We start from the raw sequence: 26,994 nt of genomic DNA, 5'->3' as shown, positions 1-26,994 counted from the left end.
TCAGGTTAATAAAAAGGATAATTTAGAAAATTGATTCTAACATGACAAGTTCATAGTACAGTTTCAGGCTCTAGAAAGGATCTTAATTAATTAGATTGATTAGAAACCAGCCTCCTCCCTATCTCCCAACATCTGCCTCTTCAGCCCAGAGCTCTGGCCTAAGCTGTGCACACACACGCCCCAATGTGGACGTCACCATCTCCCCAGCATCTGACAAGTGCAAAACCCAGCGTGCCCCCCAGCACCAGTGCTTGCAGACTCCTCCAGCTCCTCCCTGTCCTCCCGCAAGAAAAACAAGCCCTAGGAATGAAGGTTTCCCGTGGCCCAAGATTTTTAGGTGAGACAAGGAACACATACCCTAGGAGGTTGTTCGAGCTCTCAAGAATTCAAGTATTACAGTCATATGATTCAAGGATTTATTAAGTCATACATGCAAAACATACTGCTAATTGCATTAGCAAAAGATCAATGTAAAAACACTCCACGATTCTGCAACTGTCAATTTAAAAAATGTTGTTCTAGTGGGTGAGAGGTCCAACCTTGTATTCTTGCCAGCGGGTAAGCTGCACAGAACGTGATTAGCACGAGCACAGGCTCACGGAACCCCACAGACCTGAGGGGACGTGGTCAGGCAGAGCGAGAGGTGTGTGTCTAGGGGGTGAGGCAGAAGGGAGGGCCAGCGTTAGGGTACAGTACTGGTGATCTGGCAAGACAGTGATGTTAAGAAAGTTCATAGTTTAGGAATATCTAAAATATTTCAAAAACTGTAAAGCTGCAACACATGATTTTTACACCTAGTTACTAGAAAACTAAGGAAAGCGCTTATTAGCTCTGAATAAACAAGGAAACAGGAATGCACTTTTACTAATCTACAAAAAAAATTTCTAATGCATTATCAGAAAGATTTTATAATACAAGGAGGCATATTGCTCATTAAGAAGGGGTTCTATAAGAAAAGCGCTAAGTGAGCAACTATGGGAACGACCAGTTCAAAGATGAATTAAATGCCCAATTTCAGGAGGGATGGTAGGTCTAAGAAAAAAGGAAAAGTTTAAAACACTTAGTGATAATACCGACCTTTCTTCATCTTTTACTGCACTGGACAGAAATTAACCTTTAATGTTTTTACCCGTGACACTTTTACTCAGTTTAATTAGGACATGTACAATGTAGTGTAAATTAACCTCCGTATTTTGTCAAAATACTGTCTTCATTCTTTGATCGCATTACGTGCTGCGCGCCCCCGGCCCGGCACCCGCAGCTGGAGTGGACACATGGCCCGAGGGATGTAGGAGGAAGAGCTCTGTTCAAAATCTCAGCAAAAGCGAATACACTAACTTTTTCAAAAAAAGTCTCACTACAAAATCTAAGAGAGGGACCTGAAGAGTTGAGTCACCACACTCACTGCATGAGGACTTACGGTACAGTGTGGGCGGGTGGCGCGGGCTTAGAGGGTGGCAGGGTGGCGGCCCAGGAGCGAGGCTGGGCCGCTCTCCTACCACAAATGAGCGTGCGTCTGCGGGTGCAAACCGGGGACGCCGGCTCTCCTGAAAGACACAGGTCTTGAACGGTTTAGTGCTTAGTGTTCTCAGCACAACAGCGCAACTTAGTTCACAAGGTATTTTGGCAACTCTTAATCTGAGCAAAAATAGGGGCTTTTGAAAAATAAGGCTTTAAGAAAGCTTCCCATTTTAGGGCTAAATTTTAATATAGTGTGAAAGTTTGAAGTCTTACACTTTAAACAAACAAAACCTAAAAATTACTGATTGGTTCAAAATGGTTTTTATGGAAAAACTAATCTGTAACAAAAACTTGGCATTGAGTGCGAAGGCTCCACCATTTTTGAGCAAAGCGTACAAAGGTTCCGAGGGGACAGGGCGGGGTGGGGGGAGCGGGCGGACATTTACAACAGCAGGCATTTTCTCTTCCTCTTCTTGACGGGAGGCGGGCAGAGAACCGCTCGGATCGCTTCGTCAAACACTGTCTTGAGGCCTCGCTGCGTGAGCGCTGAGCACTCCAGGTATTTTACCGCACCTGCCGAGAGACACAGCCTCGTACCGCCAGGGGGCCACGGCCCGCCACGCGCGCACCTGCCCTTCCAGCCACCTCGAGGGCAGGGAGCGGCTCCCCAGGCCCTGCCTCCTCCCGGCCCGCCAGGAGCAGCAGAGCGACACCTGACCTGCGCCCCGGCTCCTGAAGGCTCCTGAAGGCTCACCCCGAGGGCCTGGCCCGGCTGGCTCCCCAGAGGACAACAGAGCTGGAGTCGGAAAGACTCGCGCTCTCCTTGCCCAGACTGGACTCCCATCTCCGCCACAAATAAAGGCACAGACAAAGCAGATGTGACAACGCAGGTGTCCTACCGATCTCCTTAGCCATGGCCAGACCCTGCGGGTAGGTGATAGGAGTCAGCTTCTTTTCCTTCAGCTTCTCGATCGTGTCTTTGTCGTCCCTGAGATCAAGTTTAGTCCCCACCAAGATGATGGGGGTGTTGGGACAGTGGTGTCGCACTTCGGGGTACCACTAAAAGCGAGAGAGGAAAAAAGTCACGACACGCTCCCTCCCTGAGGAGCGTCCTCCGCCCAAATTCCACTTCCACGAGCGCCAAACTGTGTCAGCCACCCGCCCTCCAGCCCCGCTCACCCCCTTGCAATACCTTCCAGAACCACGGGCCCACCTATCGGCATTCGGTTAGCAAGCTGGGTGCCCGAGACCGACGAGCCTACCGCAGAGGCTCTGCTCACCAACAAGAGCAAGGGGGGAAGGGAAGGGCCCGCTCCCAAAACAACGATCTGTCTGGTTCTTAGATCATCTCCAAGAATCCTTCCTGTTCAGCGAAGAGTCAACTGGGCGGAGGTCTAAGCTCTGCCACCCTGTCCCCCTCTGAACACATTCCTGATCCCAACTGAAGGACATCCTGCCCCATCATGTTTCACTAGGAAGTATGTGAGATCCAGGAGTGCAAAGTCATGGTCACCATTCTTATTAGATGACCCCACCAGACGGAACTCCAAAGTGCTCATTATTTTAACAAGGCACACAGCATTTCTTAATCAGACCCTGAAACTTTAGGACTCTACATAAAAAAGTCAGAATTACAAGATCAATTTAAATAATTAAAACTCCTTTCACTAAATAGTATTTTTGCCTCAGAATGGAATGACATTATGAACCAAAATGTTTCTCTAAAACATCCCCACTTACCTTTGCTCGAACATTTTCAAATGATGCAGGACTCACAAGAGAAAAGCAAATTAAGAATACATCCTACAAAAAGGAAATAGGGAGGCGTTTAGAAATGGTCTTACAATGACGAATGCACTTTGCTTTGTAAATGCTGTTGGGAATCAATCATGAGACAAACGCGTATTATGTACCAGCAGCTTGTGTCTAAAGCTCACTCCCCGGTTTCCCCTTCAATTCTGTCAGAAGGCTCCCAAAGCGGAGCCAGCACACAAAGCAGCCAGTTACTTGTGAGAGGAGGGGAGAAGATTTACTGGAATGTGCTAGAATTTACTGAATCCAGGGAGGCCTCAAACCAGACCCCGAGAGGCTTCTTTAACATCATTCCCAACTCCCACTGAGAACTTAATGGCCCCATTTATATACCGGGACAAAACCAAGTGTCAAGATACCACTCCGGTATTTCTGTAAAATGTGGTCTCAGTTTATCAAAAAACAGTCTATTTTAAAACCATCTACCACTGGCACGCTTTTCCGTAAGCTCCCCATGTGCATGTTCAATAACGTTTGGTTACCACTGGGCTGCTATTAAACCGCTTCCTTAAGAACTGCCCCCAGAGTCCCTGGCACAAAGTGGGGCACGGCTGGTAGCTCTGCGAGCACACCCCACCGTGCAGGAGGACGCTCTAGCCCGTGAGGGGCGTCTTCCCGGCTGGCGGCTCCTCAAGCCCACGCAGGGTCTCTGGAGGACTTGCAGGCGGGGCCGTCCTCTGCGGCCGAAGCAGAGATTCAAAGGAAAGGTCAGTGCTGAGGAAGTACCTGGAAGAATTTCTGACTGACTGTAAGCCATACGTCATTCTGTACTGTGTAAAAAGTCAAATTTAGGGCGCCTGGGTGGCTCAGTGGGTTAAGCCGCTGCCTTCGGCTCAGGTCATGATCTCAGGGTCCTGGGATCGAGTCCCGCATCGGGCTCTCTGCTCGGCAGGGAGCCTGCTTCCCTCTCTCTCTCTCTCTCTGCCTGCCTCTCTGTCTACTTGTGATCTCTGTCTGTCAAATAAATAAATAAAATCCTTAAAAAAAAAAAAAAAGTCAAATTTAAATATTTACCTGTATTTAAAATTGCCTAAGAGTTTCTAAAATGCTAGGTTTTTAAGACATTTTCCTGGAAAAAGGCCACTATGCTGCTTTGTGAAATGTACCCAGTTCCCAAGCTAACACTTGCAATCATCCTGCTGGTGTCTCGTACCTGGAAAGGGAGAGAAACATCCCACACAACAGCTTTTTATAAATGACATTTTAAAAACGCGAGCGCATGCACCGGCTTGTCCAAGAATCACCGTGGCATCTGGGCACCCGATTACATCATTTCCAAGCGAGGGTGGGTTAGCTCACCAGCACCACAGCCATGCCCCAGACAGGCCCGCTGCACCGGGACACCAAAGCGGGGGGAGCCCCGGCAGCCACGGTTAGTCCCACGCCGGCTCAAGCACGTGCTCCGGGGGCGGGGGGAGCCTCCACGCCTCCGTCTCCAACCCGCCCGGAGAGGCCCCTTCTGAGAGCTGCTGCTTTCCCTCGGCGGGAGGGGAGCAAGCAGTTCACAAACCGCTTTATTGCAAGCTAGTAGGTAAACTGTCTCGCTCTACTGAAAGCACACTTTGTCAAGCAAAACCCCACCTTGAGTGAATTAAATACAGAACACTCAAGGAACGTGAGGCTCAAGAGGAAATCCTGGGAAAACTAAGTGAAACGAGAGAACAGATAAAGCTTGAAACTGAGGTCGACTGAAAGTTTTACATACGGCAATCGGCTTGTCTTTGCCCCTGGACGTTATATCCTTACCATACGTTTCTGCAACCTAGTAATGCATGAGAACTTTGTTTCAGTTTAGTAAAAAGTGAGGAAAATAAAAGTTAATATAATCCATTATTTTTCCATCAGAATTCTGTCTCAACCCTTCAAAAGATCTGAAAGCAGACGATTATCTAACACCTACGATGCTAAACCCCAAACACTCCACCAAACCTGTGGAGGTCAATGATGGTGGAGACACCAGGTCAGGCAAATACTGGGGAGCTGGGGGGAGCCACTCTTCTCTACCCCTGGCAGCACAGAGGGCTCCCTGTCCAGCAGAAGCTACAACACACCTGAGGAAGCACACGGGTCACGGCCAGTCATGAAATGTTAGCGAAGGCGTGTCCGTGGGCCGTGTCCCTAGCAACAGGCACACTCCGCAAAGACCTCCGTCCAAGCTCCGAGACATACGCCCAGCCGAAGCCACCGCAAACGGGAGAAGCGCCTGTCTGTCAAAACAGGCTTCTGAGAGGAAAGGTGCCCCAGAAGCACGGCCAGGTAGGAGAGCTGTGAAGGCCCCAAGTCTCCCGTACAGAAATGCTGGGAGGGCGGTTTGAATTTGGGGTCCTGCATTACTGGAGTGAACAGCACTGCCACACCGGGACCTTTCATGCCCCCCACAAGCCCCCGCCTCTCTGGACGGGACTGCCCAGAAGGGACGACATTTCTAGTGTTTACCACAGTGCTTTCAGTTCACTCCTTTGTTCCAACAAAAACTGAAAGACTTGCTCTTCAAGCAGCGCGGAAGCCTGCAGTTCTTTTTTGTGTTTTTTTTTTAAAGATTTTATTTATTGATTTGACACGAGAGAGAGATCACAAGTAGACGGAGAAGCAGGCAGAGAGAGAGAGGAGGAAGCAGGCTCCCCGCCGAGCAGAGAGCCCGACGCGGGGCTCGATCCCAGGACCCCGGGATCACGACCCGAGCCGAAGGCAGCGGCCCAACCCGCTGAGCCACCCGGGCGCCCAGAAGCCTGCAGTTGTTTGAAGAGACAGACGGACAAGAGAATTGCTTTAATTTCACCTTTACTCAAGCTTCTCCGATCTACAATTCTGAGAATATTAAAGTTGTTGTAACCACCCGGGTTTAGTCTACAGCTGCTTTTGAAGATGTGTGCCCCCGAGGCCTTGACATGATGCCAAATCTTTGTGACACAGAGACTCGTGGGCATCGGCCACGAAAATGCAGCTTCGGTTCAAAATATCCTCCAACCACATCTGTTCTGCCCCTTTCAATCTTTAAGAACATCTTTTTTGATGAAAATACACGCTTTGCATCCCACATTTAACATTGTACCATCTGCCTGTTCCTTTCCCCTCCTTCCCCCACACAAAATATGGCTTTAAAAAATACTTCCAGGGGCGCCGGGGTGGCTCAGTCAGTAAAGCATCTGACTTTCAGTTTTGACTCTGCTCATGATCTCGGGGTCATGGGATCAAGCCCTGCATCAGGCTCTGCACTGCTACTTAGGATTCTCTCTCCCTCTGCCCTCCCCATCCTCTAAAACAAACCAAACAAAAAAACAAACCTAGCACTTCTAATAAATAAATTAAAAATAATTAAATGGGCTTCTGATAGTTCTCTCTTCCGGCAGCGATTCCTTCCAACCTTTACGTTCTAACCCTAACCCCGCGGAGTCCGTGTGGCTCGCTACTCATGCCTGTCCGGGAGCCTCTTCATTCCACCTGAGCTGTCCTGCGTCACAGGCTCACCTCTCCTCCGGCTGGGACGCCGCCTTCCCCGTGCTGGCAGGGCACTCCTAACCACACAGGCTCCCACCGCGCCTGCAGAGACTTTATCACCGCTCCCCCTCGCTGGTCCAAACCACCGCCGCCCCCTCGTGTGTGGAGGCATCAGCAAGAGCCGGGTCAGCTCGCGGCAGAGCGGCAGTGGCGCGGCGGACTCTGGACGCTGGCCTCTCCCAGCTCCGAATGCACCAGCACTGCTCTCCCCTCTCCTTTCTTCCAAAGGCCTTCCAACCTGGTTTTACTTCCAGGCTTGGAACATCTTTCATGACAGGCATTCTACGAACCAGGAAAAGGAGCAGGATACACACAAGGCAAAGACGCGGTGCCTGTGGCATCCATGGGGAGGGGCTAAGAAAGCAAGCACCGCAGAGAGGGGCACAGCCTGACCCCCGGGAGGCAGCGTGACGTGAAGCTCGGCCGCTGCAAGCTCCCGTGGGACGGGACAATCTCCCAGGATGCTGAGGCCAGACAAAGTCCCTACTGACCAGGCTGAAATGAGACCAAAAGTGAAGAAATAAAGAGAAGACCACGGTCTTGTCTAAGCACAGATAAAGGTCACTGTGCAAACTGCAGAAACACCAAACATCCCCCTCCCCCAGCCCACAAGCCCATGTTGGCACCAGTCACAGCTCCGGCCCCGCTTCATCCCCACCTTCTGGAGGAGATGGATTAGAGCGCCCTAAAACTACCCTGCTTCCCGCCAGCACCCCATGCAGAGCAAGCCCTGCCTCCTCAAGCCCTCATAGGAATCACGCACCCCAGAGCCTCCAAGGTGTGTGTCTAGCTAGGGACAGAGGGACAAACCCCATCTGGTTTAGCCACAGGTGTGTTCCTAGTGATCTTTGGCTGGAGGACACAGATCTGGTAACAGCCAACTCAGCAAAGTAAAAAGCTATCTGAAAATCAAAGCAGCCAAGCTAAATGCTATTGTTTTTCTTCTGACCAATGTCCAGCAGTCTAGCCCTTCTCAGGCTGAGCTCAGGCAGAAGATAAGAGGCCCAGCGTGTCAGTGGCCAGCGGTCCGGTGGGGCAACGTGAGCTTCTGAGACCTGCACAGAGCTCAGGTTGTGATTCTGGCCAGTCACACAGGTTCCCACTCACACCACTAAATCCAGGAACAAGAAGGCAAATACGGGGGGCGCCTGGGTGGCTCAGTGGGTTAGGCCGCTGCCTTCAGCTGAGGTCGTGATTTCAGGGTCCTGGGATATCTGCTCAGCAGGAAGCCTGCTTCCCTCTCTCGTTCTCTCTCTCTCTCTCTGCCTTCCTCTCCGTCTACTTGTGATCTCTCTCTGTCAAATAAATAAATAAAATCTTTAAAAAAAAAAAAAAGAAAAAAAGAAGGCAAATACGGTTGGCTAGACAGGATGCACAGCGTTGGGCCTGAGCACTGCACAGACCACGCCGTGATGGGGAGCAGGCCACGGAAGGTGTGGGTGCAGAACTCAAGGTATTTTCGAAAAGAGAGTATAAAGGTAACTTATTCAAGGATAGAAGAGCCTAAATGATTACTTGAGAAAAACAGAACTGTGAAGGACAGCTTCTACTCCAACTTTCAGAGAATGAAGTAGGAACAGATGCCTTACACAGATCCCACTTCGCTCCCTGGAGCCAGCCCACAAACAAGGACAGCAGCGGTAAATGACCACAGGAAACAGGATGTCAGTTTTGGGGTTACAAAGCCCTAAGGAGAGGGGATATCTGGGTAAGCAGTCGCCCATGGGCCCTTCGGGGTCCAGTCAGGGGAAAGCCACATAAACGGGCCTGCAGACCAGGTCAACAACCGGAGACCAAGTTCAGTTGGTGCCAACTTCAGAGGGGGTCCCCTCTGGCAGCCCGGAGCCACCAGGCCTATCCCCCAGGAGCCAAGATAACCTTCTCATCCCCAAAGGAGTCCAGCAGGCACGTCTTTAACTTCCAGATCGCTGCTCTCCCCTCTTTGCTCTAAGCACCACGACAACCCCTGTGCTGGTGTGTGGTGTGTTATACCCTGTGTGGGAGGCACCTGAGCAAGAATCATGCCTTACCCCTTCTACACATCCAAGTATCGGACAGGAAAATAGCACGTTACACAGATGGGACATGAATAGTTTAGAAGTCCTGCCCCAGAAGGAACAACCCCACCCCCTTGGCTGTCAGGCCTCATACCTTGTGGCTTGCTTCGGTCTGTTATTGGGCCTACAGTTCTCTCGGTAGAGAGCGGGAATGTGGCCAAGTCACCTGTGACTTACTGTGAGTGACTCCCTCAGAGAAGAAGGCCGCACCCTGCCGGGACCCCTTGAGTCACAGGAGGTGGTTCTCATTTCTCAGAAAGGACACCCCGCCCTTCCAGATGTATCCAGTGGGTTGGAGACTCCTACTCTACCAGTCAACAGGTTAGCAAATCCACTGAAAATCCGGAATTATCAAGCACCCATTGGGGTTAGAATAGTTTCTGAAACACACTGAAGACCAAGCCATTTGGTGATTACAAGCTGCTTTTTAAAACTTCATCACAATAAATAAATAAATAATAAAACTTCCTCACAGGTCATTTTTAGCTGGAGATTAACTGAGATACCACTCACTCAGCCCTCGCATTTTATAGTTCTGGTCTTTGTCTGGGCCGCTACTGTAACTCAGCTAAAGGACAATCGCAAAAATCCACCGCTTAAAAAGATTGTATCCGGCAATTCCTCCAGGAGGAAATAAATACAAAAGACGATGACTACTGCATAGAAAAGCTGTATTCAAAAGCTTAAAACCAAAGAAGGGGGGAGGGAACCCTGGGTGGCTCAGTCCATTTAGGGTCCTGAGCACCCGACTCTTGATTTTGGCTCAGGTTGTGATCTCAGGGTCATGAGACTGAGCCCCACAAGGGGGGCTCTTTACTCAGTGGGGCGTCTGCGTGAAGATTCTCTCTGCCCCATCCCCCATCTGTGCATGCGCAAACTAAGTTTAGGGGCACCTGGGTGGCTTGGTTGTCTCTGACTTTTGATTTCAGCTCAGCTCGTGCTCTCAGGTCCTGAGATTGAGCCCTACATCAGGCTCTGTGCGGAGCACAGAGTCTGCTTAGGATTCTTTCTCTCCCTCTGCCTTCCCCTGCTCTCACCCTCTTTCTCTCTCAAATGAACAAATCTAAAAAATCTAAGACTATCACTACTAAATAGGAAGTTAAGTTTAAGGAAAAAAAATGGGGGTAGACTGGAAATGATTGGTTGTTTCCACCCACGCTACACGCACCCCACGCCCACCTCCCCACCCTCCAAGACCGTGATGGTCAAATCCACCCAAGGGTCAACGCCTGCTTTCTCCAGGATGTCTCCTCGACCCTGACTCTCTGGTCCTCCCGGCTTGCTGAGAGCACATACAGCAACTTCCATTCACTGGGCCCCGTCCACGCCGACCTGAAGAGCTCTCCAGATCCGTGGCTCTTCACAGCACCTGCACTGCGGTGTCTGTGATGTGCCTGGACTGTTCTGGGTGCTTTACACAGACCGCTCATCTAATCCTATGAGGAAACAGCTCATGACTAGGACCATGAAGAAACCTGCCAGGGTCACAGAGCTAGGAGGCGAGAGCACGGGATTTCAACCCGTGGAATTCGCTCCACTGCCTCTAGTGTGTACTCCTTCGGCCACTGAGTCACCTGAGTCTCTTTAAAAGTCTTTACTGTTAAAATGATGAACAAACATGTAACAAGATAAGCAAATGGTACAAATAAGACAAGTACTTATTTTAAGAAAAGGGCTTCTAAGCGTATTTTTCACCAGCTATGGACCTGACTTGCTTTGGTATATACATCATTTAGTTGTCTAGAATGGAAGCAAAGCTAATCTCAAAGTTTTTCTGACTGGACACAGTGGACATATTTTTACAAAACTGAAGATTTAGGCACTGGGCGCCATGGCTTAGCTGGTTAAGCGACTGCCTTCGGCTCAGGTCATGGTCCCAGAGTCCCAGGATCGAGTTCCCCATCGTGCTCCCAGCTCTACAGGGAGTCTGCTTCTCCCTCTGACATTCTCCCCTCTCGTGCTCTCTCTCACTGTCTCTCTCTCAAATGAATACGTAAAATCTTTTTTTTTAAATATAATTTTTTTTTAAGATTTTATTTATTTATTTGACACAGAGAAAGAGAGATCACAGGTAGGCAGAGAGGCAGGCAGAGAGGGAGGGGGAAACAGGCTCCCCGCTGAGCAGGGAGCCCGATGTGGGGCTCGATCCTAGGACACTGCAATCATGACCTGAGCCAAAGGCAGCCGCTTAACCAACTGAGCCACCCAGGCGCCCCAATACATAAAATCTTTAAAAAAAAAAAAAAAAAAAAGATGATTTAGGTACTAAAGCCATAGAAAGTGGAGCATGTGTTTTATAGAAAAATTATATTAAACCCAAAGACAAGTCATTAACTTGATTTTTAAAAGCTCTGTGGTACCAAACTGTCACAAAACAAACTGACCTTGCAACTAATTCCTACTGAAACTGGTCTGCAAGAGTAACACAGGACCTATTTCATACGGTGGTCCTGAAATTGAGATGAGAGCAGACACACACACGGCACCACACTCAGTAAACAGACAAATCCTTGGTCTGCATCTAGGACATTCAACTACTGAACTTAACCGTGCTACTACTTAATACGCCCAAAAGATGGCAGTACGGCTGCCCTTGAACAACGCAGGAGGGTAGGGGCACTGCCGCGCCCCCCCCATGCAGCCAAAAACTCCAGGTATTACTCTGACTCCCTGAAAACTTTTTAATAAAACACCTGCTGTTGACTGAAGTCTTACTGATAAAGTGACCGGTCCACTAATATATGTTCTGCACGTTATGTGTAAAACCCACCACATTCCTACACTAAAGTAAGCCGGAGAGAATGTTACTAAGAAAATCTTGAGGAGGAAATATACTCACAGTACTGTAATGTATTTATGGAAAAAAGTCCTGGTCTGAGTGGACCTCTGCAGATCAAAGCTGCGTGTTCAAGCGCCGACTGTGTAAGCAAACCCACACGTGATTTGCCAACTACAGTCAAAATTATACATTCAGAAGGACCCATTAAAAATCAGTAGTAATCCTTACTGTTTGCGGATAGGATAAGGGACGTAATCGGTCATAATCTTCTTGTCCAGCTGTATCCCATAAGCCCAAGTTCACCGGTTTTCCATCTACCATAACATTCGCAGAGTAGTTGTCAAAGCTGCAGAGGAGAGAAAACACGGTCAGTCCACAGCCCCAGAACATTAGGCACAGGTTGGGGTCTCGAGTTACTGTTGTGGGGAGGGTCCCTGAGGTTTGCCAAGGCCAGGAGTGGCCTGGAGGCTGCCAGGCCAGATGTACCAGCGCACATGCATGAGGAGGTAAGCAGTGGAGGGAAAACGGGCTGTGGTGTAAGAAGAAAAACACGCACCTGTAGAAACGCCCAAGAAACAAAGGACAAGCTATTCCATTTAACTAGAACAAGTTACTGTCAAGCAATAGAACACCTTTGCTTTTTTTTTTTTTTTTTTTTAAAGATTTTATTTATTTGGGACGCCTGGGTGGCTCAGTTGGTTAAGCAGCTGCCTTCGGCTCAGGTCATGATCCCAGCATCCTGGGATGGAGTCCCACGTCAGGCTCCTTGCTCATCGGGGAGCCTGCTTCTCCCTCTGCCTCTGCCTGCCATTCTGTCTGCCTGTGCTCGCTCTCTCTCCCTCTCTCTCTCTGACAAATAAATAAAATAAAATCTTAAAAAAAGAAAAAAGATTTTATTTATTTATTTGACAGAGAGAGATCACAAGTAGGCAGAGAGACAAGCAGAGAGAGAGGAGGAAGCAGGCTCCCTGCTGAGCACAGAACCCGATGCGGGGCTGGATCCCAGGACCTGAGCCGAAGGCAGAGGCCTTAACCCACTGAGCCACCCAGGCACCCCAATAAATAAAATCTTAAAGAAAAAAAAAAAAGCTGCGTTTCGTCACAATGCAAAAACTTTACATTACGGATTTTTTTTTTAAGATTTTATTTATTTGGGGCGCCTGGGTGGCTCAGTGGGTTAAGCCGCTGCCTTCGGCTCAGGTCATGATCTCGGGAGTTCTGGGATCAAGCCCCGCATCGGGCTCTCTGCTCTCTCGGGGAGCCTGCTTCCTCCTCTCTCTCTGCCTGCCTCTCTGCCTGCTTGTGATCTCTCTGTCAAATTAAAAAAGATTTTATTTATTTGTCAGAGAGAGGGAGAACACAAGCAGACAGAGCAGCAGGCAGAGGCAGAGAGAGAAGCAGGCTCCCTGCTGAGCAAGGAACCCGATGTGGGACTCGATCCCAGAACCCTAGGATCATGACCGGAGCCGAAGGCAAGCAGCTTAACCAACTGAGCCACCCAGGCGTCCCTACATTACGTATTTTTTTTCTTTCATTATGTATTTTTAAAAAGCCCAAATACATATCTTATAATTAGACTTAGGTGAATGTTTGGAAAAAAAATTAATCAGATCTGTTCATGTGCAAATTAAGAATGCCTTTATAGCCAAACAATGGTCAAAGAAAAAAAAAAAAGCCATCACAGACAAATTAATTCCCAGTTTAACTCCATACTTACACAGTGGGGATGTATTCTCCAGGAAATGCATTGGTTGTGTAACTGATCAGTAGGCAAGTTTTACCAACAGCTCTAGAGAGAGAGAAAAAAAATGGTGTAAGTTGCTTAGTCAACATGAATATAATCCTTTCATTACTGTTAAACTTATAGAAAAATCAAGGAGTATACACCAAGTACTTAGCATTAAACGGTTTCCATAATCTTTTACTTAACACTACACATTTTTATCCTGAAATTTATAATAAACTCGAATTTCTCAAAAAGGAGCCTTCATGTTCTGTTTAGGAGTATGGAATGAACATTCACAGTCAGAAACAGCTGTTCAATAAGCCCAGGTTGAACAGGAACAAGATTTTTAAACTGAAAGTCTCTCCTGTGAACATCTGTACCAGTCTTCCATCCAAGATTCTTCAATTCTATCCTCAACTCATTGTGATGAATACTAATATGCAAACACAGCCTTCCTCTACAACTTCCACTTGGTTGCTAAGTAATGTCTCTTGCAGCCTCAGAGTGGTAGCTCAAACCCACCACCTCTGAAAGCCTTCCCTCTGGCATCAGTAATGACTGTTCTCTTAACAGAGTGCTTAGTCACCGACCACCACACACACAACTGTGAACCACAAAGAGCCACACAGAATTCACTTTAATTCATCCGTATTCATTTACCACCTCCCCAACCCCCATCCTCACCTATCACCATAAGCTTTTTTTTTTTTTTAAGATTTTATTTATTTATTTGACAGACAGAGATTACAAGTAGGCAGAGGCAGGCAGAGAGAGGAGGAAGCAGGCTCCCTGCCGAGCAGAGAGCCCAATGTGGGGCTCGATCCCAGGACCCTGGAATCATGACCTGAGCCGAAGGCAGAGGCTTTAACCCACTGAGCCACCCAGGCGCCCCTCACCATAAGCTTTTAAAGCAACTAACAAAATATATTCCAGACATATTAATTTGCGGCTCAAGGATGCTGGCATAAACTTCCAAACAGCTGCAAAGAGGAGAAAGTAGAAAAGAATCGTGTAGAATCCTCTAGAGACAGGAGGGCCTCCTGCACAACCGGTAGTGGGTACAGCGTACCATCAAGCAGAGGTCAGAGTGGTGGTTCAAAGTTTCCCAATTGCCCGAAATGTTTTTTCATGACAGTATCTCCTAAAAATTAGTATCACTGCACCCTTAGCCAAAAATGGTTTCCAAATCTGACACTCTTATGGTGACTTCAAAGGCTTCTGAGAGCCTGTGTCCCTGGCTTAAGGATTCACTAAATGCTCTCCCTAAAGGAGCCCATCACCCTGCTGTCTCCTGTCGGCTTACCAAGGTCATGCCTGTCACACAATGAAGTTCTGGGCTGTAAGAGTTTGTTGCTCAATCTCAACTACTATGAATGAGGATTCACCATAAAGAAGTTAAGTGCTTTTCTAGTTTCGTAGCACTCTTAGCTGAAGGCAAAAACCTCTCAGCCAGGACAGATGACAGGCCCATCCAGTCTTGCCAATACTTGTTTTATTCATATTATTATTAAAATAGGGCTTAAAAGTTGGAACTCCCCCACCCCCAAAGACCTCACGGAGTCAAGCATTACATCATGAGGAAGTAGCTTCCAACTCTTAAAGGCTTTCTAAACAAAAATGACTCACTGGCCACACATTTTGTTAAAAGCTTAGAATGTCAAACCTGTATGAGCAGAAGGCTGAGATCTTTCATCCTCACCCTGGATCGGAAGCCCAGAGCCAGCTCTTTATCAGTTACTGGCTGGAACTGGCAGTAAGTTCTCTGCCTCACACCTCAGTTTTCTCAACTATAAAAGGAATACAAGACTACCAACTCCGTCACAAACTCCTGAAAGCATTAATTTTATTTCAATCTATACCGACAAAGTGTACGCTATGCAAGGAAGAACAGTAGGAGCTGAAGATCCTGCCATGACCAAGACCTCAGGGAATCTGTGAGGTTAAGTGAAAAAGGAAGAATGCAGTCACTGCATAAAATTACAGATGTGGTGTTACTAAAATTGCTCTGGAGGGGCGCCTGGGTGGCTCAGGTTGGTTGAGCAGCTGCATTTGGCTCAGGTCATGATCCTGGAGCCCCGGGATGGAGCCCCGCTTCGGTTCCCTGCTCCACTGAAAGGCTATTTCTCCTGGTGCCCATGTACTCGCATGCTCGCTCTCTCCCCCTCTCTCAAATAAATAAATAAAATCTTTAAAAAAAAAAAAAAAAGATGCTCTGGAAATGTACAGTAAAGGGATCTAACCTAGTCTTGGAGGGCTGAAGAGGAAACTGCAATGTATACTGAAACTTAGAGAAGGAGTGGAGCCATTACAGGAGGAACATTCTAGGCAGAAGCAACAGCATTTACGGCAAGGCCCAGAAGCAGCCCAGTATACCTAAAGAACAAAGAAGGGGGAAGCAGCAAAGGAAAATATGAGGAAATTGTCATCTCTTCTTGTTAAGGGCATGGGACTTAATCCTACTTGGGAAGTCCCAGAAGATTTTTTAGTTGCCAAGAAACCATTAAATTTGCATTTTTAGAAGCGGCCTCTGACTGCAGTGTGGAAAGAGGACAGAGGAAGGAAGCTGGGACTGGAGGCAGGAAAACAAGAGTGGTGTGAACCAACAAGGGGGCTTCAGGGGGAAAAGAACTGGGCCATTTCAAGAGCTTCCTAGCCATGAAGCAGAACAAGATGGCTCAGCCACGGATTGCATGTGGTAGCTGAGGGAGAAGAGGAGAGTCTAAGGCCGTCACCAGTGAACCTCTTTTCAAAATTACAAATGTTGTATAAAAATGTTAATACATATTGCCTCTTAATGTCAAAAATAAGCAGCTATAAAAGTTTTAATGGCTAATATGCCGTAGTAGCACTTCCTTTAAGAGCCTGTCCTAAATCTCTTCCATATGTATGAAGAACAAAGCCATATTACTATAAATATGACCAACTCTGTTTTAAATACTCTAAAATTTCTTTTTCCTGCAACTTCATCTTTAGCTGAGCCATTGTCTTTGGAAAGATTTAACTGGAAAGGAGTTCAAGGTACTGGCATAATCTGACATTGACTGAAAATTTTTTTTAAACCAATCATTACAGTATTTGCTATAAATCTAAGTTCTATAAAAAATTATTAAATAATAAAATTCTGACTTTTTTTTTTTTTTTAAAGTAGGCGTCACACCCAATATGAAGCCCAACATGGGGCTTGAACTCACGACCCGGAGATCAAGACCTGAGATCAAGCAAGAGTCTGACTCTTCACTGACTGAGTCACCCAGATGCCCCCAAATTCTGTCTTTTTAATTAAGTACATGTCCAACCTTTGATTTATTTACTTAGTTTTTAAAAACAGATAAAAAGAAAAAGAAGACGGTTAGTTATCTCCCCTTAGCGTTACTTATTCACTCCTTTTAAACACACTCCACAAACAAACTCTAGAGGCCAAAGTAAACACAGGCTCTGGCAGTGAGAGCTCCCCACACGGAGAATGGAAACCACATTTGGTCACAGCCCTAACTGATGTTGCCACAGGATCGCTGGAAGTTATGATCTGCTTTGGAGTTTCCAATTTTATATATATACTTAACTGCTCAGTTCAACCTCTTTTTAATCTTTGAAAGCTGCCACGAAGTTAACAAATGAACATGAGTCTACTGGAACAAAGTTCACATGAGTACATTTTTTTTGCCTGTGTCTCTCCTGCTCTATCTTGTAAAAATAACCAAGATTAAAGCAAGTAACTTATGTTCCTATTATGTTCTTTGTTTTTCCATCAGGAGAACTCTAAGGAAACTTTAAAAGTTGGGGTTAGACCTCAGTATTACCAAAACCTATAAACCAAATCTTAAGAAGCACAATCAATAAATCTGGAAACATGGTTAATCTTCTCATGTTAGAAAAGTAAAGGAGGGGCACCTGGCTGATCTGACTCTTGATCTCAGGGGTGTCAGTTTGAGCCTAAGCTGGGTACAGATTACTTAAAGATAAAATCTTTACCCCCCAAAAAAAAGGGAAGGGATAGGAAGTTCAGTATAGGAAGTATAGGAACAGTATAGGAAGTTCAAAAATAAGAACCTTCTGCACTGCCTCATTTAAAAAAGAGACACGGGGGGGGGGGGGGGGTGGGGTGCCTGGGTGTCTCAGTCAGTTAAGGGCCTAACCCCTGGTTTCAGCTCAGGTCCATCTCAGGGTCATAAAATCGAAGCCCATATCTGGCTCTGCACTAAGAGCAGGAATCCGCTTGAGACCCTCTCCCTCACACTTGCTCTCTCCCTAAAATAAAATAAAATAAAATAAAATAATTTTTAAGGATTTATTTATTTGACAGAGATAGAGAGCACAAGGAGAGCGGCAGGCAGAGGAAGAGAGAGAAGCCCAGATGCAGGGCTCGATCTCAGGACCCTGGAATCATGACCTGAGCTGAAGGCAGCGCTTAACCAACTGAGCTACCCAGGCGCCCCAAGTAAAATCTTTTTAAAAAATAAAATAAAATTTAAAAAGATACACTGATCTTATTAACAGGACTGAAAGACCAGATTTCTCCAGATCAGGAAATAAGAAACCCATATTACTATCTAAAGTACCTACATCTTGGGTCATCTGGGTGGCTCAGATGGTTCAGCATCCAACTCTTGGTTTTAGCTCAGGTCATGATCTCAGGCTCTGGGCTCAGGGGTGGTCTGCTGGAGATTTTGTCTCCCTCTCCCTCTTCCCCTCCTCCCACTTCTGCCCTTGCTCTCACTCTCTGCCTCTCACCCTAAAATAAATAAAACTTTTTCAAAAAGTACCTAGATCTTAAAGATCTATTAACAGAATGTAGTGAAATGTGAATTCTATGTATTAAATACATATTCATATTTACTGCATATATGAAAGACCCTAAATCAAAGTCCTCAATTTACCCCGTGAAATGGGGTTTGGGAACCCTCCAACAGGAGGCGTTCAATAAATGCATAATCATGTAGAGAATAAATTCAGAAAATGCATGAACAGGGACGCCTGGGTGGCTCAGTTGGTTAAGCGGCTGCCTTCGGCTCAGGTCATGATCCCGGCGTCCTGGGATCGAGTCCCGCATCGGGCTCCTTGCTCAGCGGGGAGCCTGCTTCTCCCTCTGCCTCTGCCTGCCACTCTGTCTGCCTGTGCTCATGCTCTCTCTCTAACAAATAAATAAATAAAATCTTTAAAAAAAAAAAAAGAAAATGCATGAACAGAGTAGTTTAGTGCTACAAAACCACAAACTCTAACCTGAAATTCTGATATTCTGTCACTAATGGGGACACCACAACCAACTTATAGAAAACCATTATCACCATCACAGGCTTCAATAAAAATTAAAAACCTATGTAGTTTCAAAAACCCCCAAGGCTGGGGGCGCCTGGGTGGCTCAGTGGGTTAAGCCACTGCCTTCGGCTCAGGTCATGATCCCAGGTCCTGGGTTCAAGCCCCGCATCGGGCTTTCTGCTCGGCAGGGAGCCTGCTTCCTCCTCTCTCTCTGCCTGCCTCTCTGACTGCTTGTGATCTGTCAAATAAATAAATAAAATCTTTAAAAAAAAAAAAAAAACCCAAGGCTGAAGATGCTACCTCTAAAAGTTCAATTCTGAAGTAGCCTTTAGTCTTCAGACCCCTGCCTTGTATAATCACCAAGCCTAATCCTGGAGTACTTGCTATTTGGATCTGCAGAAGATAGAGTTCAAAAACAAGAATTTTTATCTAACTACGAATCACCCCCATTCTCCTTCAAAATCAAATCCTCTTAAAATAAGCCACCTAGGTGGCTCAGTCAGTTATGGGTCTGCCTTTGGCTCAGGTCATGATCCCCAGGTCCTGGGAACCAGTTCCATACTGGGCTTCTGCCTCGGCAGGGAGCCTGCTTCTCCCTCTCCCTGCCACTCCCCTCTGTATGCGTGCTCTCCCTCTGTTAAATGAATAAAATCTTAAAAAAAAAAAAAGCCCGGATAACAGGGAAGATACAGGATAAGGAAATAGAGCAAAATATTGATTACAAAATCTAAGTGGTAGGTGTTCACTGCATAATTCTTTCAACTTTTCTGTATGTGTGAAACTTTTCATATTAAGATGTGGGAGGAAAAATATTCCTCTGATGACATGTGGTAACTGCCTTGGTAGCAGGATTCCTGGTAAAACATCTCCTTTTTAGTAAGACTAAAATCACAAGAACTACCTGGTGGGTGATGCTGAGGTAAAAAAGTAGTTAGGTACTAATACATTCCATGATTAATGCAAAAGATTATAAAAAGTGGCTTTAAGATTTCTAAAAATTACTGTTACTCCTCTACTGAACCCAACCTCAAACTTTTACTAGGATTATCATTTTAAGGTTAAGGAAAAAAAAAAAAAAAAACGGGGAGGGGGAGCGCCTGGGTGGCTCAGTGGGTTGAGCCTCTGCCTTTGGCTCAAGTCATGATCCCAGGGTCCTGGGATCCAGCCCCACATTGGGCTCTCTGCTCTGTGGGGAGCCTGCTTCCCTCTCTCTCTGCCTGCCTCTCTGCTTACTTGTGATCTCTGTCAATAAGTAAATAAAATCTTAAAAAAAAAAAAAGACATTAAGTATAATTTTAATTTTAACCACCAAGATCAGAGTCAAATAACAAACCAAATTTAGAAGCCTGTGTAGAATTCAAACACCTTTACAACAGGTCAAAAATATGGAACCCCATCCCTCGAGACAAAAATACAAAGACAATTCATGAAGCAGTTAATTCATGGTTCATACCTTCACTGATTATTCAATGGAAGCGAGTGGGGAGTAAGTGGTGTACATTCCTAAAAAGATGACATCATCGTGGAAGGTATTTTTCACACTCAACTAAAAAAATTCCTGGACAGCAATGTCTGAATTAGACACTGGGCTGAAGAAACCACTAGCCCAATCTGGAGTGAACATAGGGGGGTTTCAAGTCACTCACTCCCAGTCAATGAAAGTCAAACAACACTACTAAAAATGGTTTAGAAATATCTGAATGTGAGATACTGTCTTAACTAAGTAAAGCTGGGAGAAAATCTTGGGGGTAGAGATCCCCCAAATAAAAGTGAAAGACCCTGTGTTCAGGAAGGGCTAGCAGAATTAGGACCAACAGAAGGATCTGCAGAATTAAAAAGTATCAAAATTTCGTTTCATATTTTATACTCAATGTCAACTGAACTGCTACATTCGAAAAATCTATAGAGAAAATAAGCTAATTGATCCTACTTATAATACGGTTATAACATAGCTTTTAACTGTACTTTTCCAAGAATGTATTTTAGGTAAGCAAGCTTGCAATTTATCCAACTTCAATCAATTTGCCTTTATTGTTTAAACTGCCCTTAATTGTCTCAAATTCCATAGCACTGAGTTCTGTGCCCCACAAAATTTAGACCCACATTTACAGCTATCACAATTTTATTTTTTTTTAAAGATTTTATTTATTTATTTGTCAGAGAGAATGAGCACAGGCAGAGGCAGAGGGAGAAGCAGGCTCCCCGCTGAGCAAGGAGCCCGATGTGGGACTCGATCCCAGGACGCTGGGATCCTGACCTGAGCCAAGGCAGCTGCTCAACCAACTGAGCCACCCAGGCGTCCCAGCTATCACAATTTTTGATTAAAAGAACATTCCAGCTATATCATCAAGCATGCTTTGTTTGGATAAAAGCAGGAAAATATTTTTGGTATGGAATATTATGTATTTAAATTTCTGACTGAAGTCATGTTTGCCATATGCAGTCCCTTATTTAAATTGGGCGCTGGGTGCCTCAGTCCGTTAAGCATCCGACTCTTGGATTTCAGCTCAGGTCCTGATCTCAGGGTCATGAATTCAAGCCCCACGCTAGGCGTGGAGCCCACTTAGGAAAATAAAATTAGGGGCGCCTGGGTGGCTCAGTGGGTTAGAGCCTCTGCCTTCGGCTCGGGTCATGATCCCAGGGTCCTGGGATCGAGCCCCATGTCGGGCTCTCTGCTCGGCGGAGAGCCTGCTTCCCTTCCTCTCTCTCTGCCTGCCTCTGCCTACTTATGATCTCTGTCAAATAAATAAATAAAATCTTAAAAAAAAATAAAAGAAAAGAAAATTAAAAAAAGAAAGTATTAGAGGGGGTACCTGGCTAGCTCAGTGGTGGAGCGTGTGACTTGTGATCTTGGGGTCACGAGTTTGACCCCCACACTGGATGTAGAGATTACTTAAATAAATGGGTAAATCTTTAAAAAAATAAATAGAACTTAAATTGTTTATTCCACTTCTAACAGGGCTTAGTCCCAGTCTACATCGATGTCAAACACAGTTTGAAAAAAGCTGAAAACTTAGAGAATTTTGTTTTATGCCTTGCACTCCCCAGAGAGCCCAGCAGTACCTCAGAGGAAGAGAAACAGCAACAGTATGAGGCTGGCTGTGGGCACTCACACAGCTGGGGCCAAGCACCTCCGAGGCAGTTAGTATCCAGCATCTTGTTTAATCCTCCCAACTTCAACTTGAGGCCCCTGGCCTGGCGGATGAGTGATATGCCCAGGGTTTCCTGATTTGAAGGAGGGATCCAGATCCCACAGCAGGCATTCAACAAGTATGTGACTAAGATAAAGAAGCTAATACGAATAGTAGAAGTCCCTAATCTGTAAGCATTAAATATATCTGCTACGCTTATGTTTTAGTTTCAGAAATTCTCAATTAACAATACTACATACTATGGTTAGATACGAAATTGGCAGCAAGCTGACTTTAAAAAAAAAAAAAGTATTATTTCATACTCTAAGCATACTGCTTCTGCATTTTTAATTTTTAAAGGAAATTCAGTGAGAGCATTCGTAAGACAATGTGATAGACGTTAATTCATTACACGAAAGAATCAAGCTTCATTTAAACCAATTTACTGATTTCCCTATTAAACTAATTAGCTGAATATTTTTTGCCCCAAATGGAAGTAAAGCTTTCTTTTGAAGAGTTTAAAAGACAAAAAAAAAAAAAAAAAAAAAAAAGATCATACCTATTCCTAAATAGGCGAAAGTTATCATTTTTAGCTATATACACAGAACCATTAAGTGTTAACGTTTCACACGATGATTCTGACAAATCATACAGATGGGCACCTTTTAAAAATCAGCTCAACTGTCCTCGAATCTGAATTAGCGGCAGAAACAATTTCGAATGTCTAATTTACAACCATCTAAATAAGCTAATTCACAACTCGGGAGGCAAAAAAAAGCCACATCAGTCCTAATGACAAGTTTGGGGAATATTAATGAAAAGGAAGAGCCATGCCAAAACTCTTCCTTCGACTTTACAAGACCTGAGAAATGTACCAGTTGCATCCTGAGTTTGATGAAACTGATAGTAATTCTTGGAGCTTCCTTGTTACCACTCAACACTACTAGAGCCCTGCTGAGACACACGATTTTGCTCGGATTACACTGAGATTTTTGTTTCTGTGAGAGAGGGGAAAAAAAAAAAAAAAAAAGCTGTATAAGCCAAGTCTTGTCTTCCTCTAGGGCCTGTAACCGCCACAGACAGTAATGAAAAGAAATGCCTTGAGTCACAGGGCAGCTCCGCTCAGGGAGCCTGTTCTGCTACATCCCATACCTAATGCAAGAAGCGAAAGCCAATTTTTTTTTTTTTTTTTTTTAATGACCACACCACTTTCAGAGAAAAGAACAGTCTTAATCACACCCAGCTCCTCGCAGTTAGAAGCTCAAAAGTTTCTCCACGGAAAGAGCAAAAATTAACATCCCCCCCCAAAAAAAATGTTTTTTAAAGCAGCGAAATACAGCGGAAGATAACCCCGTGGTAAATCAGTTTAGGGTCACCAAACCCACCCAGGCATATATTCGTCAAGTCCTACCGACCTGACCGCCGGGACACACGGAAGCGCTTAACCGGGCTCGAGAGGGTGATGTTAAAAGCCCAGAAAGGGTCAGACGACCGAGGGTGGCGGCGCGGCTGGTGGGGTCCCCGCCCGGCGTGCAGCGGGCCCGAGAGAAGGCGGGAGGGTGGAGTTCACTTTTCCCTTCGGCCGCTGGTCGGCAACTCCCTCCCCCAGCAAAAATTTGAAAAAGAAAGAAAGAAGAAAAAAAGCCGGAACCAGGCCCGTGCCGTCTGGTCCCGCAGGGAGTGAGTGGCGGCCTGCGCCCCGCGCCGCTGAGAAGCCAGCTCCCGGCCCGCGCCAGCGCGCCCGGCTCCGGCCCTGACCCCCGCTCCCGGCCCCAGCCCCGACCCCAGCCCCGGCCCCAGCCTCGGGCCGCGCACTCACCCGTCTCCCACCACCACACACTTGATGGCCTGCATCTGGGCCGCTCGCTGGGCCGCGGCGGCGGCCGGACGCTGACGCGAGAAGCGGCGGACTCGGGGCGCGGCGGACGGGCAGGCGCGCGACTGCGGGCGGCAGGGCGCGGGGTGCCGGGACCGCTGTCCACGCCGCCTCGCCCTCCACCGACGGGAAGCCGGAGCCCAGCGGCGGCCACCACCCAAAGCTGGGGGAAAACTGCGGAGAAACAGGAAATGGCCGCTCCACTCACATCCGGTCTCCCCTCCCCCGCGCCGGCGCGCCGCTCCCAGGCTTCGGGGCGGGGCCGCTCCTGCCCGCGCGGCTCCCGGGCTTCCTGCTGGCTTCGGGGTCGCTCGGGAGCGCTCGGGAGCACTCGGGAGGGCTCGGCTCGTGGGGCGGGGCGCGGGGGCAGACCGGCCGCCATCTTTGTGCCACCTGGCGAAGGGCCGAAGATTAGCCTGCTTCTGTGATAGGAAGATGAGATTCTTCCAGAATATTCGAAACCTGAAACTAGAAAGAAGGAAATACCACACACTGTAGCGTGTTTCAAAGATAACGTCTGTTCGTTAGGCCAAGAAGGTGCTGAGATTTCTTCTCTTACGTATGCATTTTGTTTCCAGTGCGTTGAACATTTACTAGTCCTACGCTTTGTACCAAGTTCTGGAGATGATGTTCTGTTAGCACACCATTAAGGTGCCAATATTTTGGTATATTTCCTGTCTGGTTTTTTTTGTTTGTTTGTTTGTTTTAAGTTGGCTCCATGCCCACCCTGGGGCTTGAACTCCCAACCCTGAGATCAGGAGTCACATGCTCCGGGGAGGGAGCAAGCCATATATAACCTCTTGGTTATATATGTATGTAACGACATATTTAAAAAAGAGAGAGAGAGAGAAATACATGTGTAGAACTTTTTTTGCTTTTTTGTTTTTCTCCCTTAGGATTTCATTTATTTAACAGAGAGAGAGATCACAAGTAGGCAGAGAGAGGGGGGAAGCAGGCTCCCCACTGAGCAGAGAATCCCACATTGGGCTCCATCCCGGGACCCAGAGATCATGACCCCAGCCAAGGCAGAGGCTTAACCCACTGAGCCACCCAGGCACCCTGTGTAGAACGTTTTTAATGGTCATTTACTATTCACTCCCATTGTGCCGGTGGCCCTTAACCAATTTTTGTGTTATTGGACAGTTGAGTTGTCCCTATTTAAGAAACAATGTTGGGGGGCGCCTGGGTGGCTCAGTGGGTTGGGCTGCTGCCTTCGGCTCAGGTCATGATCTCAGGGTCCTGGGATCGAGCCCCGCATCGGGCTCTCTGCTCAGCAGGGAGCCTGCTTCCTCCTCTCTCTCTACCTGCCTCTCTGCCTGCTTGTGATCTCTCTCTGTCAAATAAATAAATAAAATCTTTAAAAAAAAAAAAAAAGAAACAATGTTGGGCTGAGCATCTTTGTCCCAGAATCTTTACAGCTTGATTTCTTTAGACTACACGCCCCAAAATGGAGTTACAGAGGTAGCAGGGGTGAGCACTTTTAAAGCTTTGGTACCTGTTGTGGCATTGCCCTCCTCCAAGGTAATAACTGATTCACACGCCCATCAGCTCCTAGAGTAGACCTGCCAGGGGAGTTGATTGCCAATGACATTTCATCTCATAAGGGTTCTGTTCCTGGGAATTCGCTCTGCTGCTCAGTATGGTAACAGTGTTCTGAAATCAGACGTTCTCTATATGGGTTGGTGGTTGTTGTTGTTGTTGTTGTTGTTTTCGTTTTGTATTGTTTCTGGGTTTTTTTAAAGATTTTATTTATTTATTTGACAGAGATCACAAGTAGGCGGAGGAGAGGTGGCAGGGAGGGGCAGGAGGAGAAGCAGGCTCCCCGCTGAGCAGAGAGCCCGATGTGGGGCTCAATTCGTGCACCCTGGGATCATGACCCGAGCCCAAGGTAGAGGCTTTAACCCACTGAGCCAACAGGTGTCCCTGATTTTGTTTTTAAAGCATCTTTGTCTTCCAGTTATTTTAAAATAAACATGTTCCCGGGGCAAAGGACATCTCCTTTTTGCTCTGTTCATAAAGATCTCCCTTGAAGAGGAATTGAATTTTCCAGGGTGTAGAGCGACAGTGTCCTCTTTGCTGATAAAAATTTCCAGTGAATTGGGGCACCTGGGTGGTGAGGTGGGTTGAGTGTCAGCCTTTGGCTCAGGTCATAATCTCAAGGTTCTGGGATCTAGCCCCACACTGGGCTCTCTGCTCAGCATAGAGTCTCCTTCTCCCTCCTCCTCTTGCTCTGCCCTTCACCCCCACTCGTACTCTCTCTCAAATAAATAATAAAATCTTTCCAAAAAATTTCCAGTGAATCTATGACAAACATAAAAGACTCGGTATAATTACCTCCATGTTTCTAGACTGGGAGCAAATAAACAGGTGGGGCCTCAGGTCAATAATTCAATTGAACAAACATTTGAGTACCTCTGTTGCATAATGGACTGATAGCCAATGAACCAGATAGGGACATAGTTGCCAGGATACCACGCCCACTGTTATCAGTGGTGTAAGTTGGGTACAAATATAGTGCTAATCAGGGAGCAAGAACTCTACTCACACTAATTTAAAAAGTCTTTTATCAAGAAGATGAGAATGGAAACATGGCTTTGGGTAAGATATTTGGTGGGTCTTGATGGAATGAAAAGAAAAGAGTTTTCCACAGGGAGAACAAAGTCCTGGGAGTTAGAGGCTTGGGGCCACCCTGAGATGTGACTTGGAGGGAGCTATGTCTTAGAGCTGCTCCAGGTCTAGAATCCAGAGAGGTGATGACAGGCTGCCTTGGGTATGGACTTTGTCTGATAGGACATGTGTTTTTGAGCCAACATATGACACAACCCACATTCAGATCATTATTTCTCTAGATTGGTAAGGTGAAAGTTCACTGTCCAAGAGATTTGACAAGGACTATACAGCAACAAAACATACAACTCACATATGAAAATAAACTTTGAGGGCTCCTGTGTGGCTCAGTTGCTTGGGCAATTGCTTTCAGCTCAGGTCATGATGCTGGGGTCCCAGAATCAAGTCCCGCATCAGGCTCCCTGCTCAGTGAAGAGTCTGCTTCTCCCTTTGACCTCTCCCCTCTCATGTTCTCTCTCTCATTCTCTCTCTCAAATGAATAAATAAAATACTAAAAAAAAAAAAAAGAAAGAAAAGAAAAGAAAGAAAGAAAGAAACTTCGATTTGAAACTGAATTGGGGGGTACCTGGCTGGCTCAGTTGGCATAGCAGGCAACTCTAGATCTCAGGGTCATGAGTTCAAACCCCATGTTGGGCAAGAAGCCTAATTGAAATAAACAAACAAATAAATAAATACTGAATTAAAACTGAGTCTGTTTAACACTCAATTTAAAACTTCTCCAAGTTTGACCTTGAGTGTCTATTTATAAGGTACTCCATGGCAACAAAGGG

The 26,994-nt window shown here is 46.5% G+C and overlaps 1 protein-coding gene across 1 annotated transcript; it reads right to left on the bottom strand.

Moving 5' to 3' along the window:
- Nucleotides 1-402: 402 nt before the first annotated feature.
- Nucleotides 403-24,074, bottom strand: RAC1 (Rac family small GTPase 1). The gene is made up of 6 exons (XM_047714121.1): nucleotides 23,540-24,074; nucleotides 13,325-13,396; nucleotides 11,836-11,953; nucleotides 3,202-3,264; nucleotides 2,361-2,520; nucleotides 403-2,034 (listed from the first exon to the last, which is right to left on the bottom strand). The coding sequence occupies exons 1-6, from the start codon at nucleotides 23,572-23,574 to the stop codon at nucleotides 1,904-1,906; spliced, it is 579 nt and encodes a 192-aa protein (XP_047570077.1). The 5' UTR covers nucleotides 23,575-24,074; the 3' UTR covers nucleotides 403-1,903.
- Nucleotides 24,075-26,994: the final 2,920 nt, after the last annotated feature.

The sequence above is a fragment of the Lutra lutra genome, chromosome 18 (assembly GCF_902655055.1).
Source record: "Lutra lutra chromosome 18, mLutLut1.2, whole genome shotgun sequence".
NCBI lineage: Eukaryota > Metazoa > Chordata > Mammalia > Carnivora > Mustelidae > Lutra > Lutra lutra.
Note: the sequence above shows the minus strand (reverse complement) of the source record. Positions and strands in the feature narration are given on the sequence as shown.

Excerpts from the sequence above, each read along its gene's own strand:
- RAC1 (XM_047714121.1), bottom strand. The coding sequence starts at position 23,574 with ATGCAGGCCATCAAGTGTGTGGTGGTGGGAGACGG. Across the intron at positions 13,397-23,539 it reads TGTGTGGTGGTGGGAGACGG|AGCTGTTGGTAAAACTTGCC; the intron begins GTGAGTGCGCGG and ends CTCTCTCTCTAG. Across the intron at positions 2,521-3,201 it reads TTGAAAATGTTCGAGCAAAG|TGGTACCCCGAAGTGCGACA; the intron begins GTAAGTGGGGAT and ends TCTCGCTTTTAG.